General features: G+C 44.1%; 3 protein-coding genes and 1 non-coding gene across 9 annotated transcripts; 2 read left to right on the top strand and 2 right to left on the bottom strand.

Annotated features, from left to right (window-relative positions):
* Positions 1-1,701: 1,701 nt before the first annotated feature.
* On the bottom strand, positions 1,702-5,177 carry LOC117401106 (pre-miRNA 5'-monophosphate methyltransferase). Its single transcript, XM_059013145.1, has 2 exons — positions 4,835-5,177; positions 1,702-3,202 (listed from the first exon to the last, which is right to left on the bottom strand). The coding sequence occupies exons 1-2, from the start codon at positions 5,054-5,056 to the stop codon at positions 2,588-2,590; spliced, it is 837 nt and encodes a 278-aa protein (XP_058869128.1). The 5' UTR covers positions 5,057-5,177; the 3' UTR covers positions 1,702-2,587.
* On the top strand, positions 3,567-13,764 carry LOC117401104 (NACHT, LRR and PYD domains-containing protein 12-like). Of its 5 annotated transcripts, none has more exons than XM_059013074.1 (10): positions 3,567-3,692; positions 7,251-7,334; positions 7,862-9,518; positions 10,005-10,178; positions 10,515-10,688; positions 11,081-11,254; positions 11,641-11,814; positions 11,943-12,116; positions 12,472-12,636; positions 13,033-13,764. In XM_059013074.1, exons 2-10 carry the CDS (start codon positions 7,271-7,273, stop codon positions 13,112-13,114), a joined length of 2,838 nt encoding a protein of 945 aa, XP_058869057.1. In that variant the 5' UTR covers positions 3,567-3,692; positions 7,251-7,270; the 3' UTR covers positions 13,115-13,764. The 5 variants fall into 5 exon arrangements, with proteins under 5 accessions (XP_058869057.1, XP_034769930.2, XP_058869058.1 ...); XM_034914039.2 differs by having other exon boundaries at positions 3,567-3,727; XM_059013075.1 differs by lacking the exon at positions 3,567-3,692 and adding an exon at positions 5,411-5,476.
* Positions 13,765-14,233: 469 nt separating this feature from the next.
* trnai-aau (transfer RNA isoleucine (anticodon AAU)) lies at positions 14,234-14,307 on the bottom strand. The gene has a single exon. It is a non-coding gene; the product is annotated as a tRNA-Ile (tRNA).
* Positions 14,308-14,408: 101 nt separating this feature from the next.
* On the top strand, positions 14,409-16,472 carry LOC117966996 (cytochrome c oxidase assembly protein COX14 homolog). Of its 2 annotated transcripts, none has more exons than XM_034914045.2 (2): positions 14,409-14,593; positions 15,907-16,472. In XM_034914045.2, the coding sequence occupies exon 2, from the start codon at positions 15,917-15,919 to the stop codon at positions 16,088-16,090; it is 174 nt and encodes a 57-aa protein (XP_034769936.1). In that variant the 5' UTR covers positions 14,409-14,593; positions 15,907-15,916; the 3' UTR covers positions 16,091-16,472. The 2 variants fall into 2 exon arrangements, with proteins under 2 accessions (XP_034769936.1, XP_034769934.1); XM_034914043.2 differs by having other exon boundaries at positions 14,425-14,607.
* The last annotated feature ends 78 nt before the right edge of the window (positions 16,473-16,550 follow it).

Below are 16,550 nucleotides of genomic sequence, written 5' to 3'. Positions count from 1 at the left end.
CTTAATTAGATTGCCAGAGGGTTGCCATACATGGGTTCCTGTCCCACCCTAGTAGAAGTGAGTGTAGGCAGTAGGAGTGGTTGTCAGTTTATGCAGCAATAACCACAAATCAAGGGAGGTGCGTTGTCACATGCTCTGTGGGAAAGAAAGATGACTCCCTTTCAGCCCACACACTGCCTGTACATACTGGAAACTTTCTCATGAGTCTAAAAGAAATGCCAACGGAACCTTCAACAGGGTTACTGGGGGTGACAGCACAATGGGTTCAGAACACAGATTGTACTGCAGAACCTTCAACAGGGTTACTGGGAGTGACAGCACAATGGGTTCAGAACACAGATTGTACTGCAGAACCTTCAACAGGGTTACTGGGAGTGACAGCACAATGGGTTCGGAACACAGATTGTACTGCAGAACCTTCAACAGGGTTACTGGGAGTGACAGCACAATGGGTTCAGAACACAGATTGTACTGCAGAACCTTCAACAGGGTTACTGGGGGTGACAGCACAATGGGTTCGGAACACAGATTTCACAGCTGTCCAGATACGAGGGCTGGGATAACAATCAAATAGTCATGATATTATCCACAAACAGTTCTGTCTTTAGCAGTCCCATGAGGCTCCAACGTGATTTCCGACAGCATATGTTAACATGTGGCCCTAAGTTCCAGCCAGGACTGAAAGGGTTAATTAAAAAAAATAAAATAAATAATAATAATAATAATAATAATAATAATAACCATGGTTTGATAACTGAAAAAGTGCTATCAATAAGTTAAACCACATGAACTTAACTATGATGTTTCATTCCCTTTAAAGGTAACTAAGAGTTTAAAATCTACATGGAGAGCATGACAGCACACACACCCTTGTCCCGGATATTCTGACCTTCCTGTTTTCAGTACTTTCCCCAGTGTTTCCTGCTACAACATCCATTCACTTCCTTTGTAACTGACCCTGCTGTGCACAGGAAACTAGGTCGGGTCAAGAGGGGGTCGTATTACCTGTAACACAGGAAGTTAATTAAATACCGTACAACACAACCATTAAAACGGGTCCCCTCCAGCAAACTGGTTTCACATTACCAACACGCTGCTCTTCATACGATACGTTTCCACGCTACAGCCTGAAATACGCGGGTTGAATTCATTACAAATTAAAGTCTGATAAGAGTAAAAGCGCAGCGCCCTCTGGTGGTGAAAGCGTGGAATGTCATTGCCACTCCCAGCAGGCCGACGTGACTTCCAAGCAGGCACTCACTCAAACGCAATGCAAAGAAGCGCTGTGTTTCTCATTGCAAACGATCTCTGTCCGAGTACGAGTTGGGTTTTTTATATCAGCGTGTTTTCATAAAGTCCCGCTGGCCGGGCAGGCTTCCTCTACACTATTTACACCCAAACTCCCAGATAAGAAACACTCTGAGATAAGATTAGATGCAGCCTCGGCGCTACAAGAAGCAGGGAGGAAGGAGAACGCGCTTCTTTGAAGGCCAGCTCTTTGTAACGGGGGGGGGGGGATGTTTTTATTTTCTACAAATTAAGTTTACATTTATAAAGAAGCTAAGTGCCCGAACACAAATAACAATTACATAGATTCTAGGGTTTATTACATGTATATAAAAACAAATTAAACGTTTAGAAAGAAAAATGTCATTTCAGTAATATAAAATGGTCACTTCTGTAAAATGAAAACAAATAAACTGAGGATAGTGAATTCTCTTTATTACATTATACACACACACACACAGAATTCTGTATTTACTGAGGATAGTGAATTCTCTTTATTACATTATACACACACACACAGAATTCTGTATTTACTGAGGATAGTGAATTTTCTTTATTGCATTATACACACACACACACAGAATTCTGTATTTACTGAGGATAGTGAATTCTCTTTATTACATTATACATACACAGAATTCTGTATTTACTGAGGATAGTGAATTCTGTTTATTGCATTATACACACACACACACAGAATTCTGTATTTATCGCTTAAGTTCAACTAATGTGTTCAAACAGAAAGTTTTAAATTTACAGTATTTGAGGGAACATCGCCGCCACCTTGTGGTTCAAAACTGTAACGGCACCTAAATCTGAAAAAAAGTCCAAGATCCTTCCTTACTGTACAGCATGTCAACTGCTCGAAAACTGAAGTTGCAAACTTTCAAAATAAAATCCTGTGTCAGGAACAAAAAGTAAAATGCAGTAAAAACTGAAATAAAATGCACATTCCATTGACACATCATTTCAATAATCCCCTCCACATCACAGGGTTTCGTGTGCAAAATATTGAGAGCCGCACCCCTTTTTGAAGAATAAGCCCACTGCCTACACCTCTGCTGATGTGCCCATGTGGTCTAGCCTGGGTCTGAACCCCGAAAGCCTCTCTGAGACTGCTTGACTTCTTTGATTTTCCCCTTCAGAATGTTCTGTATTGTACAGAATGTATTTGAAATCACAGATTCAGTTCTACAATATGAAGTCCGGGTGAGGGATGGACAGCAGTCCCACCACTGCAGGTTTCACTACGGGACGGGTCAGCCCCAGCGTACAGGGAACAAGCTCAGGCTGACGGGTTTCATTTCTTTACTTTCTTAGACGAGCGCTCTTGCTCGGGGGAGCGTCTCTGGAACAGCAGCAGGCTCCTGTCCCAGGCCGTGTGTCCGAAGCTGTGCACCAGCTCCATCCCGCAGCGGGACTCCAGGTGGCCCCTGATCCCCGGGACCCCCCGGACCCGCAGCTGCTTGAAGTGCTCGAAGTCCGTCCTGCCCGCCCTGCGCAGGCGGCGTGCAGCCGCGCGGTAGCACCTCCAGGGCTGGGCCTCCAGCAGCAGGTGGTGGCAGAGAGCGGCCAGGGAGGAGAGCAGCTCCAGCAGCCCCTGGTCCCCGTGGTTCAGGTGGACCCACATGGTCACGGCCAGGCAGGCGCACAGGTCGAAGGAGGGGCGGCCGTATCGAGCCAGGTAGGACCCCAGGACCTCCTCGCGGGCCCCGCGGTCCGTGATGTCCAGGGGGAGGAAGGTGACGGTCTCAGGGAAGGGGTTCCCCTCCTGTGCTCTCTGGATCAGGGTCTCGTCCAGGTCACAGCCCAGCAGGTGAAGCTGCTTCCTTCCCTCCAGTGCTCCTCCTCCCCCGGGCTCACAAGAGTCTTCATCCAGACCCAGCAGATGCCTGTACAGAGCAATGCTCAAATCCTAAAAGCAAGCAAATATTGAGAGACAAACATCACAGGCAAGAAGCAGTGTTCTCAGTCCAGGGATGGAAAGAAGACTCCTGTTGCACAGCAGTTTAACCCATTCCAGGTTTTTCTACTATCCTGAATAGCCACAGTGTAAAGGTAACAAGCTTAAGTATGTCTTATTAAACCAGGGTTAGAAACTCCCGCTCTCCCGAGGCGAATTAAATCTAACCAGGACTAGCTGATGTCTGAGTCGCAGTAGTCCTCTGGGCGAGTACTTAAAACGAATGTACACATGCTCTCTCACGTTCACAGTCTTGCGTAAAAAAAATGCAGGGAAGTCAATTTTCTAACAGGGTGTAGCAGCGGTGAATAAGCATGCATAATGCTTACAAAAGAGTCACTCGGAAAGGAACTTAACCCTCCCGTCATCGCTCCTGCAATACCAACCTCACTTCATGACGGTTTACGTTTGTGTTCTCACTCTGCGCGAGATGCCAAGTTTGGTGAGCGTTTGAATTTACTGAAACACATCTTTGAAGTAAGTGTAAATTCATTTTACAAAAATGTTAATATATTTATACCAGGTTGCGATCTCCCACCATAAAGACTTTAGATGTCATTAGCAAAGGGTTAGGGTTACGTTTTACTAAACATTTTAAAACTAATAAATAAACAATTACCATAATGTATATTATCGTAACATGTTGCTTAAGGCAATGTATTCATAATACAGTCGAGTTCCTACAAACAACAGCAACACGTTTAAAGTTTGGGGCTCGCTGTCTCTAGTTTGGTTTTGTTTACATTATCGGCAGCACGCTGTTTTTACGAAATTACTTGTCTTGTATACTAGTGAGCGAGAATCAGTTTGTCTGAAAACCAGGCTCTACAACATTGATAATAGATGCACAGGCAGAGATTCCGTGAGCGCTCCGGGGCTCAAGCACCAGTGGGGATAACAAGGTCCCGCACAGTGCAAATTAATCACCTGTTCGGTCAAATATAGTGCCGATGCTTCACAAGCAGAACTGCTATTGCAGCGTTTAAAAAGATAAACATCCACTGGCGTCTCTGACAAACCGGAAGCTGATCCTTAACATATTGAAAGCAATTTATATAAAAAGTCTCACAGCTTTTTTTTGAAATATCTGCATTCCCCTGGTTTGAGCGAGCTGTAGGAGCGTTTACTAATGCGCCTTTGTTAAACAATAAATAGCCTAAATAAAACCTAAAATTTAAAACGGCGATTATTTTTTAGGAAAATAAAATGTTGCCTATTTTTAGGGACACCAAACTGCTGTTTATGATTCCAACTTAAGCACTTCGCATCAGGACTAGAACATTTACATCAGGACTCGCAAGCTTCAACAGCTACTACACTAGTGTTAGTTTCTAACCCTGTATTAAAGTCATAGCAAAACCAGGAGTGGATCAAACCGCGATGCAAACGCCTGATCATTTAAAATGACGGCTGTTCTTTAACACCGGGGTGCAGCAAGTCTCGTGGGCGTTTCAAGCCAGGCTACACAAGATGTATTCACAGTGATGTGTTTGTTCGCTTATTCAACTGACAGTGTTTTGTAACAACTAAGAAAAGTTTAATAAAATGTTAAACAAAAGTAGGTGCATGAAACCTGCAACTTACTCCCGAATTGCACCCAACATCGAGCAGCAGGAAGGGTGCGCGGTCTGCGGCGCTGCTGTAGCCCAGCTCCTGCAGCAGAGAAGCCGGGATGAGGCTGAGTCGATTCTCCGGGGGATTGAAGCTGTAATAATTGATAAAATTCCCAAACAGAGCGGCTCCAGGGTCGCCGGAATCGATCTCTGTTTTTCCTTCTTCAGTCACGTTGCCCGTGGCCACAGCCATCTTGTTCACCAATCCGCCCCGTGTGGAAACACGACCCGACAGCAAGAAAGGCTCCGGTCTACTTTTAAAATCCCAATTATCACTGGCTTCACTGTTTCTGGAGAGAGCCTTGTGTCTGAATGCAGTGTTTGTATTTTATAGGCCGTCACCAATGGTATTATAGCAGGAATTTGTTTTGTGCAGCTACTGTCCCTGCAGCGAAATCAACTGCCATAAACAATTCGACTGCAAAATGCACCCTGCGTGTGAGGCGCTGCGGCCCTGTAGTTTATTTATTGATGTGCAAGGCGTGTCACTGTAGTTTATTTATTGTTATTTATTGATGTGTTGATACTCTTTGCTGTGCTTAAACAACACAGTTGCGTAGCAGTTGGAGTCAGTCCAGGTTTTATAACGAGTCACTGTGAACCTTACAAAAAGGTATGCGTTGTGTGTCTAATAGCTCATGCCACAATTAAAAAAACAACCTGAAATGGCAATAGACTATTTTGGGAAGGGCGTTTGGAAACGTCACAGTGAAATGCCGGGATATATCGTGTTGTTCCTGGACGGGAGGAGTGAACCTGGCACGAACTCGAGAACACTTCTGCTCCAGCAGCGCCACACCTAAATCGATTCTCCTTTAAAACGAACATTTACTGAGGTACGGTATCCTCCCGAGACCAAGCCAAGCCGGCAACCGAAACCGGGAGAGCGTGGCTTCATCTTCGTCAAGATTAAAGTCAAATCAACACTACACAAGTCTGTGAATAACAAGTTTTATTATTATTATTATTTTGTTTCTCGCGTAACAAATCTTAGTTCCGATGTAGTGCAGCACACTGTGTTGTAATAAACACCGAGAATGAAGGCTCATTACAGTAATGCAGGCTGTCTGTCTTTACCAGACTGGATTTATTTACTCGCTATGTGTTCCACTGTTTTAAGATTTGTAACATTTTGCACGACTTTTTGTTTGCTAGCTAAATGACATTCCACCCATATTAAAACACCCGTATCAATAATGGTAGTTTGGTTTCGTATCTCACTGCTGGATCTGGTTTTCCTCGAAAAGAAAGTGTGAGGGGTGTTGACGGTTTTATAGGTTTTCATGCATATATAAAAAAACAAATCTGTAATTTACTGTGCGTGTTAAAAAGCTGCATCTCCCTGTTTTAAGGGTCATTGTGCTGAACAGACCTGACTGGACAGGAACGGTCAGAGCACATTAAATATCTTACAACAACTTATACAAGTTTACCACCGTACATCGACACCGTGTTCCTGTAGCTTTTCCCATGGTTATACCGTGCATTTACCTTGTTTATTTATTTTTATATATATATATATATATATATATATATATATATATATATATATATATATATATATATATATATATACACACACACATACTTTACCATATCTCTGTGCTTTACAGTGCTTGCCTATGCGTTACCATGCATTCACTGTGCTGTATTACACTTTGCTATTTACCGTAGTTTGCTGCACTTTTCCTGTTGGAACACTTTCTAAAGCCACGCCTGACACATCTGTCACAACGATTGCTTTTGCTTGCGGTATCTGAAACTGATTCACATTGCCAGGAAACTGTGCAATCATGTAACAGTAAACGGACAGGAAATTCCAAAGAAATGTTGCTTAATGCAATGCCATGATGACACTGCAACTGTACCGCCCCCTGCAAGGCAAGCTGCAGTTTTAAAACACAATACTTGCACTTGATTGGAGGAAGCCGTAACCACTCGTTAATCATTCTCTTATACCACTGCTGTTCAGTGCAGGCTACTGTATGAAAAGAGTCTGATCAACCTGGGGTTAAATGCAGTGCACCTGTAATTGCATTTCCTATTGTGGTGCAGGGCTACAAAGCTGCAAAATTAGTTACAAGCAAATCAGATGTTTAATCCCCATATGTCTGTCATCTATGTTTTCCTTATTAATATGTGTTATTTATTAAATAAGACTCCTATTGCATAGCAGTTTCACCCATTCCAGGTTTTAATACGTGCTTGATTAGCCCCAGTGTATAGGTAACAAGCTCAGGTGTGCGAATAAATTCACAGTAAAACTAGGAATGGATCAAACTATATATATATATATATATATATATATATATATATATATATATATATATATATATATATATATATATATATATATTCTAATGTCCCTGTGTGTTTTATTTTCACAGAGAGCCTCTACTGAGCAACAATGTCCACTGGCACCCAGAAACCAGCGAAACGCATCAGACGGGAAAAGGCCGCTGCTCCATGCGGTAAGATCCACTGTGTTACTGGTTAACACATCAGAAACAGATGAGACTTAGAGAAATAATATTCCTCACAGAATGGAAAGGCGGTGTGACTGTGCTGGAGGCCTTTTAAAAACAGCAGTGACTCCTGCCGTTTGTAGAGTGATTAGAAAATACATAAAGTTAACAGATGTCATGCTTGAAACACACGCCAGCCCTGCCCCTTAGTCCTGGGTTTTACAGCTACCTTCGAGTAAATGATCAGGAGCCAGGAGTTTGATGTCAAAAATATTGTTCCTCACTTACAGTATAGCTGCATGCACAGCTCCTATTGGTAAACTTACACAGACTCAGGTGAGACTTCTTCATGCTGTGGTCAGCGGGATCAGTTCGGATTTAGCAGGGGCCTGATTGTTCAAACTCCTGACACCTACCTATACCTGAACAAGAGGAGGTCTGAAACCCAGGACTGGGTGCAGCAGCAGGGCTAGTGTGAGTTTCAAGCAAGCCTTGTCATATAATGTCATTATGGTCTTTCATTTCGTTCACAGATCTGCAGAAAGCACACAAAGCGGCCCTGTTTCCTCAGAGTCCTGTGTCTGCGGGTGACCAGTCTCTTCCCAGCAGCCCTGAACAAGCAGTTTTGAGGAACCAGTACGTGGAGCCGGTGATCGCTGTTCAGCTGGCCCCAGACAGGACCGAGTTCCTGGAGACTGGGAGACGTCTCGCGGAACTGGGGACTGGGCTGATCAGCACTGGACAACTATTCGAGAGGGACAGGGGGACCGATAAAGCCCCCAACATCATAGCGCTGGGCGGAGTGGAAGGGATCGGAAAAACCACCGAGGTGCAGAAGCTGGCGTTCGACTGGGTCAACGGCAAGAGGCTTGAGAAGTTTGCGTTCGTGTTCCTGTTTAAATTCCGGGAGCTAAACACCCTCCAGAAGGAGGCGGTATCTCTTGTCAGTCTCATCGCCTGGCAGCACAAACACCTCAAGGGGAAGGACTTGGGAGAAATCCTGCAGAGATCGGAATCCCTCCTGTTCGTTTTCGACGGCTTGGACCAGTACAAGCACAGCCTGGATTTCCCGAGGGAGCAGCTCTGTTCCAGCGTGGAGGAAGCAGCTCCTGTTCCCAGGCTTGTCGCCAGCCTCCTGGCCCGGGCTTTACTGAATGGCTGCTCAGTGCTCATCACAAGCCGGACGACCTCGTCATCCCTGTCCGAACTACTGGAAGCTGGCAAAGTCGATCTCTATGCCGAGATTTACGGATTCGCCCCGGAGCAGAGGAAGAGTTTCTTTGGGAAGTTATTCAATGGCGGTCGGGTCGCCGACGAAGCTTTCCATTACGTGGAGCAGAAAGACGGCCTGTACTCCCTGTGCTTCAGCCCTTCTTTCTGTTCCATCTTCGTCGCCGTGCTCAAGTCCCGCTCAGCTGCGCAGGAGCGAGATCTGGAAACCGTGAGTGAGATGTTCGTGAACTTCATTTGGGGCAACATGCTCCCGGCCCCAGGCAAAGCCAGAGAGAAGCGAGGCGTCCTGCTGAAAGTGGGAAAGCTGGCTTTCCACGGGGTGTCCGAAGGGCTCTCTGTGTTTTACGACGAGGACCTGCGCTCGTTCGGCCTCACGTCTCCTGAGAGGTTCCTCCCTGGGATTTTCCAGAGAGAGAGCCTGCAGGGGCGCAGGAGCTATGCCTTTGCTGTCCCCCCCTTGCAGCAGTTTTTGGCTGCCTGTTACCTGCTACTCGACACCTCAACGGACCTCAAAGAGTTCCTCAAGAAGACGGACAGCCAAAGCGACGTCCATTTCCAGAACCTCACGCTCTTCCTGGCAGGAATTTCCGAGCCCGCTGTATGGAAACCTGTGGATGCGACGCTGGGAAAGTTTGGGAGGGGCAGGGCGGAGACGGTCCAGGAATGGTTGAAAGACATGGCCCAGCAGGCTCTGCGGGACAACAGGAAAAAGGAGCTTCTAACCGCCCTTCGGTTCCTCTACGAAACTCAGAACAAGAGTTTGATAACGGCGGAGTTCGCGGAGGAGATATGTCGGAGGCTTTCGTACGGGACCTTCAGCGATCTCGATTGCGCCGTGCTGCTCTGTGTTTCCAGCTGCTGCCAAGATCTCCCGGAGTTCAGTCTACTGGGGTCCTCTTTCACAGAGACAGGCTTCAACAAACTGGTGCCGGCTTTCAGAAGCTGTCAGAAAATTGAGTAAGTGCTGCTCACAGTTACATTTTCTAATGAAGCATCTCCTTCAGGGTAGCTTGCACGAAATGCTCCTAATGTGTTATCATAACCCACTGAAGATGCCAACCTCATATTTTTATGTTCTGGAAACTCCTTGGGTCATATCTCACATGTAGTGTAGCGTCTTTATAGCTGGCACACTCGGGGATGGAAATAAGGTAAAAATGATTAACAGCTGGTTTCACAGACCCTGATTAGTATTAGTCTTGGACTACCTAATAGTAATTTAGGTAAAGTAATCCAAAATGACTGCTAATCTGTTAATTGAGCAGTTTAAAATAAATGTAATCTCTGACTAATCTCTGATATCTTTTTATAAATTATGTTACAGGAACGAATACAAACCTGGTAATTTTTGCCAACGAATACATTTCAAGCGGAGTTTGTTCAGACATTCAAAGGTTTGCTTTTTTTTTACAACTGCAGCTTTCTGTCCCCTAATCTCTGCAGCCTGAGGAACTGTCGACTGACCCCAGGGAGTTGTGAGGGACTGGCCTCCACTCTCTCCTCGCAGCAGTCTCGTCTCACAGCCCTGGATCTGAATAGCAACCCCCTGGAGGATTCTGGAATCAAACTGCTGTGTGCCGGGATGAAGGACCCAAACTGCAAAATACAGAACCTGCTGTGAGTACCCACAACTCAGTTCTCAGCTTAACCCTGTAAGGTAAAAATGATGCAAACTTTCTTATTTTTGCAATGAGGTGCACAAAACAGCGTTTACATGTACTGACAGATTGGGTCTGGTCATGCAAATGGTCCCCAGTACTGTAAAATGCTCTACAGCTGTGTCTTATCAGGATATAGGGTGATCACATCAAACACATGTCAAGTAAACGAATGTTTCAGCTAACGAGTTATATTCCTTGTAATAACACCCCACATATATTATCTGCATTGGGAGATGTTGGGAAGCTCACTTGAAACCCTTTCCGGTCATAACTTGCCTCCCGATCTCTGCAGGCTGAGGGGTTGCTGCTTCACGGCTGCTTGCTGTGAGGATCTCGCCGCTGCCCTCAGTACAAACCACTCAAGCCTGATGGAGCTGGATCTGAGCTTCAACCAACTGGGGGATTCAGGAGTGAAGCATCTGTCTGCTGGGCTGAGGGATCCGAACTGCAAGCTGGAGAAGCTGGGGTGGGTCCTTCATATTCGTGGTTTCCGTGCAGTAAATAATCATTTGTGTTGAGGCATATTCTTTCAAAATGGAAACATCGAAAATCCTTTCATTCTGAAGCATGTGTACATTATTATAGATAACTACTGAAGAAAGGAGGGCAGCTACAGCGGAATGTTATTTTTTTTGGGGATGTCGTTCATGCATTGGTTTCCTTGACGTCTTTTTGACAGTTGTTTATAAATTCTCTTGTAAGAATGAATCCGAACATGGTATTCTTGCCAGCTCCAGGCAATGTTTGTTTGAATATTCCCATCATTGTCGCATCTTTAGCTGTAATAATTAATTTATGTGCTTGACTGAGGTCTGTGTCTTATCAAAATGGTTCAAATAACCCAGATGATCTCCGCAGGCTGAGCAGCTGTGAACTGACAGCTCGGGGCTGTGAGGACCTCGCCTCGGCCCTGCGCTGCAGCCACACCCGCCTCCACACGCTCTGCCTGAGAGCGAATGAACTGGAGGATTCAGGGCTGAAGTGGCTGTCTGCTGCAATGATGGATCCCAACTGTAAACTACAGGATCTGGAGTAAGTAAACCAGGCTCTTGGGTGGTGGGGAACAGGAGCTGGGAGGTGAAAAGGCATGAGAGGTTAGTGTGTGTGCCAACTGCGCCTCTCTCCTTTTTCCAGGTTTAAATAATTCAGACCCTACAGAGACAATCTGCTCACCAGTTTATTCCATCCCTGGTTTTACTACAAGTTTAATAAGACACAACTGAGCATGTTACCATTACACTGTGACTAATCAAGCTCGTAGTAAAACCAGGAATGGGTAAAATTGCTATGCACAAGGAGTCCATCCCTGTAATATAAAAACTCAATGACACATTTTTCTTTCTATTACAGTCCCAGACTTATGTTCAAAATACGTTTTGTCATTGAATTAACGTTGAGGCTATTTCTTGATTCCGCAGGCTGTTTGATTGCTGCCTCACCACTGAATGCTGTCAGGGTTTAGCTTCGGCTCTGCAGGCAAAGCACTCCCTCCTGAGAAGGCTGGAGTTGGGGATCAATGAGCTGGGCAACGCAGGTGCGAGGCTGCTGTGCACTGCTCTGGAGCAGCCAGACTGCAAGGTGGAGAGTCTGGGGTGAGTAACTGCAACAGACGGAGGAACACTTTCTTTCCCTGCTCCTTTGCACCAAGGCCATGCTTTGCAGTGCAGATTTTCACGGTAAACGAGATCTCAGGTTTGTTGTGTCCTCTGTCTCCCCACAGGCTATCTCACTGCGAGCTCACCTCGGAGCTCTGCCAGGATATTGCCTCGGTTCTGTGTTCCGATCACTGCCGACTGAGACAGCTGGAGCTGGCGGTGAACAAACTGGGGGACTCCGGGGTGAAAGTGCTGTGCGCTGCTTTGAGGAACCCCAACTGCAAACTGGAGACCCTAAAGTGAATAAACCTTTCTAATGACACGTAGGACAGGACAGGACAGAACAGGACAGAGGATAGTCACTGCTGGCGTATTACAACTCTATAGTATCTCAAAAAACAGAAGCCATGAGAGGAGAAACAGACTTAGAATTGTTTAACAATTTTTCCCAATGTTTCCTTTAAAAAAAACATTTTTACTGATTATATCCCTATTTTAACATTTGTAAAATAAACTCAGAAAAATTTCTGGGGAAAATGTGTTAAGATAAAAACTGAAAATGCGGAACGCTACATAAGAGACAGGGTCATAATCACTTATTATAAGTCATGTTTTTAGGAATGAAAGGAATCTAACGCCTGTACCTCCTTCCAGCCTGGACCTCACCAGTCTCACAGATACCTGTGTGGGGGATCTCTCCTCGGCTCTCACTGCAAGCCGGACCCTGTCTGTCCTGGATCTGAGCAACAATGGATTCACAGACGCCTCGGTCCCGGCATTCAGACAGATGATAGCGGCCAGCACCCTGAAAGAAATCCTGTAAGTGTCTGCGACGCTCTATATGCTTCATGCAGTGTTGGGACCCTACAGAACTCAGAGCGTGCAGAATTCATCTGAAGGGGTGGGTGGGCGGGGGGTGCATTATTTAGATTTTTTTTGGAGGAAGAAGGTGGTGATTCAAGGCTTTTCTCTGTTGTGATCCGAGACACACATAAAAAACCAGAGGATGTAGTCTGTACCTAATGTATGAACCATGATCTTGTATTGAGAGATGCCATCCAATACTTACTGTACACAAACACAGCTGAGGTCTTGGTATCCCTGTGTTTATATTCCTTGAGAAAGGTCCCCAGTCTCCCCAAGGATTTGCCAATAAATAACTTGGCATTCAAGGACTTGACTTTGCAAACTTTCTACCTGCTTTGTGTCTTTCAGCTTGTCGGAGGCAGACTTTTCTGAAGAGAGCCTGGATGTCCTGCTTGAGCTGGACACCCCCGGAAGGCACATCTCTCTGTAAAGAATTCGCTACTCCGGGACTTTAAAGAACGCTTGAAATGTATATGTTACAGAATGTTTCCACGTCGTTAACAAAAGCAGCACCAATCAAACTGTATTAATAATCCAGATAAACATGTTCTTTTTATTAAAGTTAGCGAGGAGGAGGGCCCGGTTTGATCAGCTATCATATCATTGTAACCAGAACATTCCTGCAGTTTGGTATGCAAGCATGCAGAAGTCAAGATGTTTGTTCAATATCCTGTACTGAAGCCGTATAGGGGCTGCTTAACTATACTTAACACTGCGTGTGGCTTCATTACTATCATCATTGATGTTAATATTATCGGGAGGCGGTCGCACTTGCATACTGTACTTGTACGTCACACGGTAGAGTTATGCATGTTCTAGAGAACGGCTTGTCAAGTTGGGATGAAACCTGAAAAGCAGCTTCTTTAGACTGTGGGGGTATATAAAGGAATCTGTCTTTCTGTCTGCCTGCCCGCCTCTCTGTCTGTCTGTGTGCATACTGTGGCTGCAGGGCCCCTATATCAATCGTTTCATGTTACGTATGTGGTTGATTTTTAATTTACAGTCGTGATGCGAGGGGTGGATGTCGCCGAATTGCTTGTTTATTTTGAATGAGTTTCAATAAAACCATTTTACAGTCAATATGTGTAGTGCGTGATTTCCCATAATATTGATTTCCAAAGAAACAAAGAGGGGAAATGGAATTGAAAACGATCTACTTTAACTAGTTATAATATTTATTTCTTACTTTTTTTATTTTTACTTTTACAGATAAATACATTTATGATTTACAAATATTCAGAGGGAGGAGCGGGCTTGAAAACGTATTAGTACAGGATAGGGAAGCTGTAGTTCAAGTTTCATAATTTTAACCGTGCAATTAAATTATGCAGCAGAAGAAATTGGGAAATTGTCGTTATGTGGTCGACATTTTGCGTAACATTTTCATGTTTGCAACTCAAAAGAATTACACGTCATGATTATTTATTATTGTTTTATTTTTCAAAAATAGCTATTTGTATTTTGATTGTAATAAAGTTCTTTCAAATGAAAGCATATTTACTATATACTATCTAAAATAACATAAAATAACAATTACTATAAAAAGTACTGGCCCGTACGGGGATCGAACCCGCGACCTTGGCGTTATTAGCACCACGCTCTAACCAACTGAGCTAACCGGCCGGAACGCAGCAGTGTTCTATACTATGTACCCACATGTTTTTTTTTTTTAAATGCTATTTACAGTAGAATACATTATATTGTTGAATACAACGTACGCCCTTCACATTGATAGGTACAATATTTGAACTAGGCCTACATTTAAGTAACAATCGACATCAACACAGTTTTAATTTCGTACTTTTTTTCTTTCTCGAGTTTTCAGGCTGTATATTTTGTCCCTTCAACCGTCCCGTACCTCCAAATCACGTGTGCAAGTACCATTCTGACATTGAAGTCGAGCAACGAGGTAAGATCATAGAGGTAAGATTTTACAAAATTCCCTAAATCTGACAATAAGTTTGAAGAATGGTTAAAAAAAAAAAAAAATCATTTCAAACGTCGTTGTGTGTACTTGTGATACGTTATTAACAAATACATTTCGTTATTTTTGACATTTTTCACGCACTGCTAGTGTGTTTACAAAGACATTTTCTGACATTTTCCGTTTTTCACAACTAGCAGTACAGCCTTCGCTAGTGTCGTGACTTTGAGGAGAAACACTGTCATCGTTTCCACAACAAACACACATGATTAATATTTGAGTCTTTTAAATACAAAATAACGTGTACCAACCTTTCTAACTCATGGCAATAGGACTCCTATTGCATCGCAGTGTCACCCATTCCAGCTGCTTGATTAGCCACAGTGTACAAACAAGCTCATGCCTTATTAAACTCCTAGCCGAGCCGGGAATGGATCAAACTGCTGTGCAACAGGAGGCTTATTTCTAGTTTTGTTTGAAATACTCCCGATGAAATATTCACTTCGTGTTTGTCGGTGTAATTCGTATAATCCAGACTCGGTGTGTGTCGGAAGTGAATTATGACGCAATGCACGAGTCGGGGCTCGATTGGGACTGTATTACTTGCAGGGTCGGGTCAAGTCCAATTCCCTTTTAATCAATCCCAACACATCACTGGTCTTAATTGCAATGAGCAGCATTCTGTTAAAATGAGCTTCTCACAGTGGCAACAAATCACTTCAATTGTTCAGTCACCGTTAGTCAAATAAATGGGCTTCATATGAAAGCAGCTGAACAATCGCACCAATTATTATCTCTAAAATATCAATTCCAGTTACTTTGAAGGAATTGGAACTGGGAATTGATTTGGAAATGGAAATTGAAAAACAGGAATTGACCTCCACCCTGATTACCTGTAACCCAGGAAGTGTCGTGCTTCACCCTAGTAAAAAAAAAAAAAAAAAAGTGATGTCGTTTCCATGTGGTGTAATGTGTTTATATCATGTGGAAATGAAATCACATTGAAATAAACTATACCATTGAATTATTCAGCGGTGCAAGGTCGTCTTCACTCCGGAGACATCAATGTGTATCGCACAGCACCCGATGCGACAGTCTACACATTTCTAAACTAAAAAGAAAAAAAGCACTGTAGCAGTTTTCGATGATGATTTTATTTGTTATATGTATTTGATTGTTGTCATGACATTTAATAAAACATTTCTGGGGGGGGGGGGGCTCTGAAAGGAGAGGCCGGTTGGTGTGTGTGTAACTCAGGTTGTTGTTAATGACGTGTGTGTGTGTGTGTTGCTGCGCAGGTTCGTCGCCATGGTTTTTGGGAAGCGGATCGCTGACGTGGGGTACCGCGTGTTCTCGGGCACCATGATGCTGCTCACGGTCTACGGCGGGTATCTGTGCACCATGCGAGGCTATCGCTACTACCAGCGGCAGAAACTACTACGGGAAGCTGCAGAGAACCAATCGGAGATCCTCAAGGACTGACGCCACCCTGGCCTGTCCCACCCTTAATAAATATATATATATATATATATATATATATATATATATATATATATATACTGTATGTTCCATTTGCTCTGGAAGGATGCAGCAGTAACACAACCATGCCAACAGACTTGTAAAATATGTATTGCCAGAGGGATTTACAGTACAGCACTGCAAGCTCCAAAATAAGCTTGCATCCAGGATAAAGGGACTGTTGGTATGTTTGCAGGCTCCAAGCATTTGGGCTTTTACAGTAATGTGTCTCGTTGCTGATTTTGCCTGGCACCCCAGTGCTGTGTGTGTGTGTGACTTGCACTTTGTCTGTGTTACCAGGGTCACAGAATGGAAACCCAAATGATTAAATGTGTTTTTTTTTCTATGCAGTTTTCCTTTCTGGTAGACAAGCACTTTTTCTGCAATGCTACAGGATCTCTCCTCGTGCACACACACATTTAGA

Source organism: Acipenser ruthenus, chromosome 45 (genome assembly GCF_902713425.1).
Source record: "Acipenser ruthenus chromosome 45, fAciRut3.2 maternal haplotype, whole genome shotgun sequence".
NCBI lineage: Eukaryota > Metazoa > Chordata > Actinopteri > Acipenseriformes > Acipenseridae > Acipenser > Acipenser ruthenus.
This window is presented reverse-complemented; position numbering and strand designations above follow the sequence as displayed.

Excerpts from the sequence above, each read along its gene's own strand:
- LOC117401106 (XM_059013145.1), bottom strand. The coding sequence starts at position 5,056 with ATGGCTGTGGCCACGGGCAACGTGACTGAAGAAGGAAAAACAGAGATC. Across the intron at positions 3,203-4,834 it reads ATGTTGGGTGCAATTCGGGA|GATTTGAGCATTGCTCTGTA; the intron begins GTAAGTTGCAGG and ends GCTTGCTTTTAG.
- LOC117401104 (XM_059013074.1), top strand. The coding sequence starts at position 7,271 with ATGTCCACTGGCACCCAGAAACCAGCGAAACGCATCAGACGGGAAAAG. Across the intron at positions 9,519-10,004 it reads AGAAGCTGTCAGAAAATTGA|CCTGAGGAACTGTCGACTGA; the intron begins GTAAGTGCTGCT and ends TAATCTCTGCAG. Across the intron at positions 10,179-10,514 it reads TGCAAAATACAGAACCTGCT|GCTGAGGGGTTGCTGCTTCA; the intron begins GTGAGTACCCAC and ends CGATCTCTGCAG.
- LOC117966996 (XM_034914045.2), top strand. The coding sequence starts at position 15,917 with ATGGTTTTTGGGAAGCGGATCGCTGACGTGGGGTACCGCGTGTTCTCG.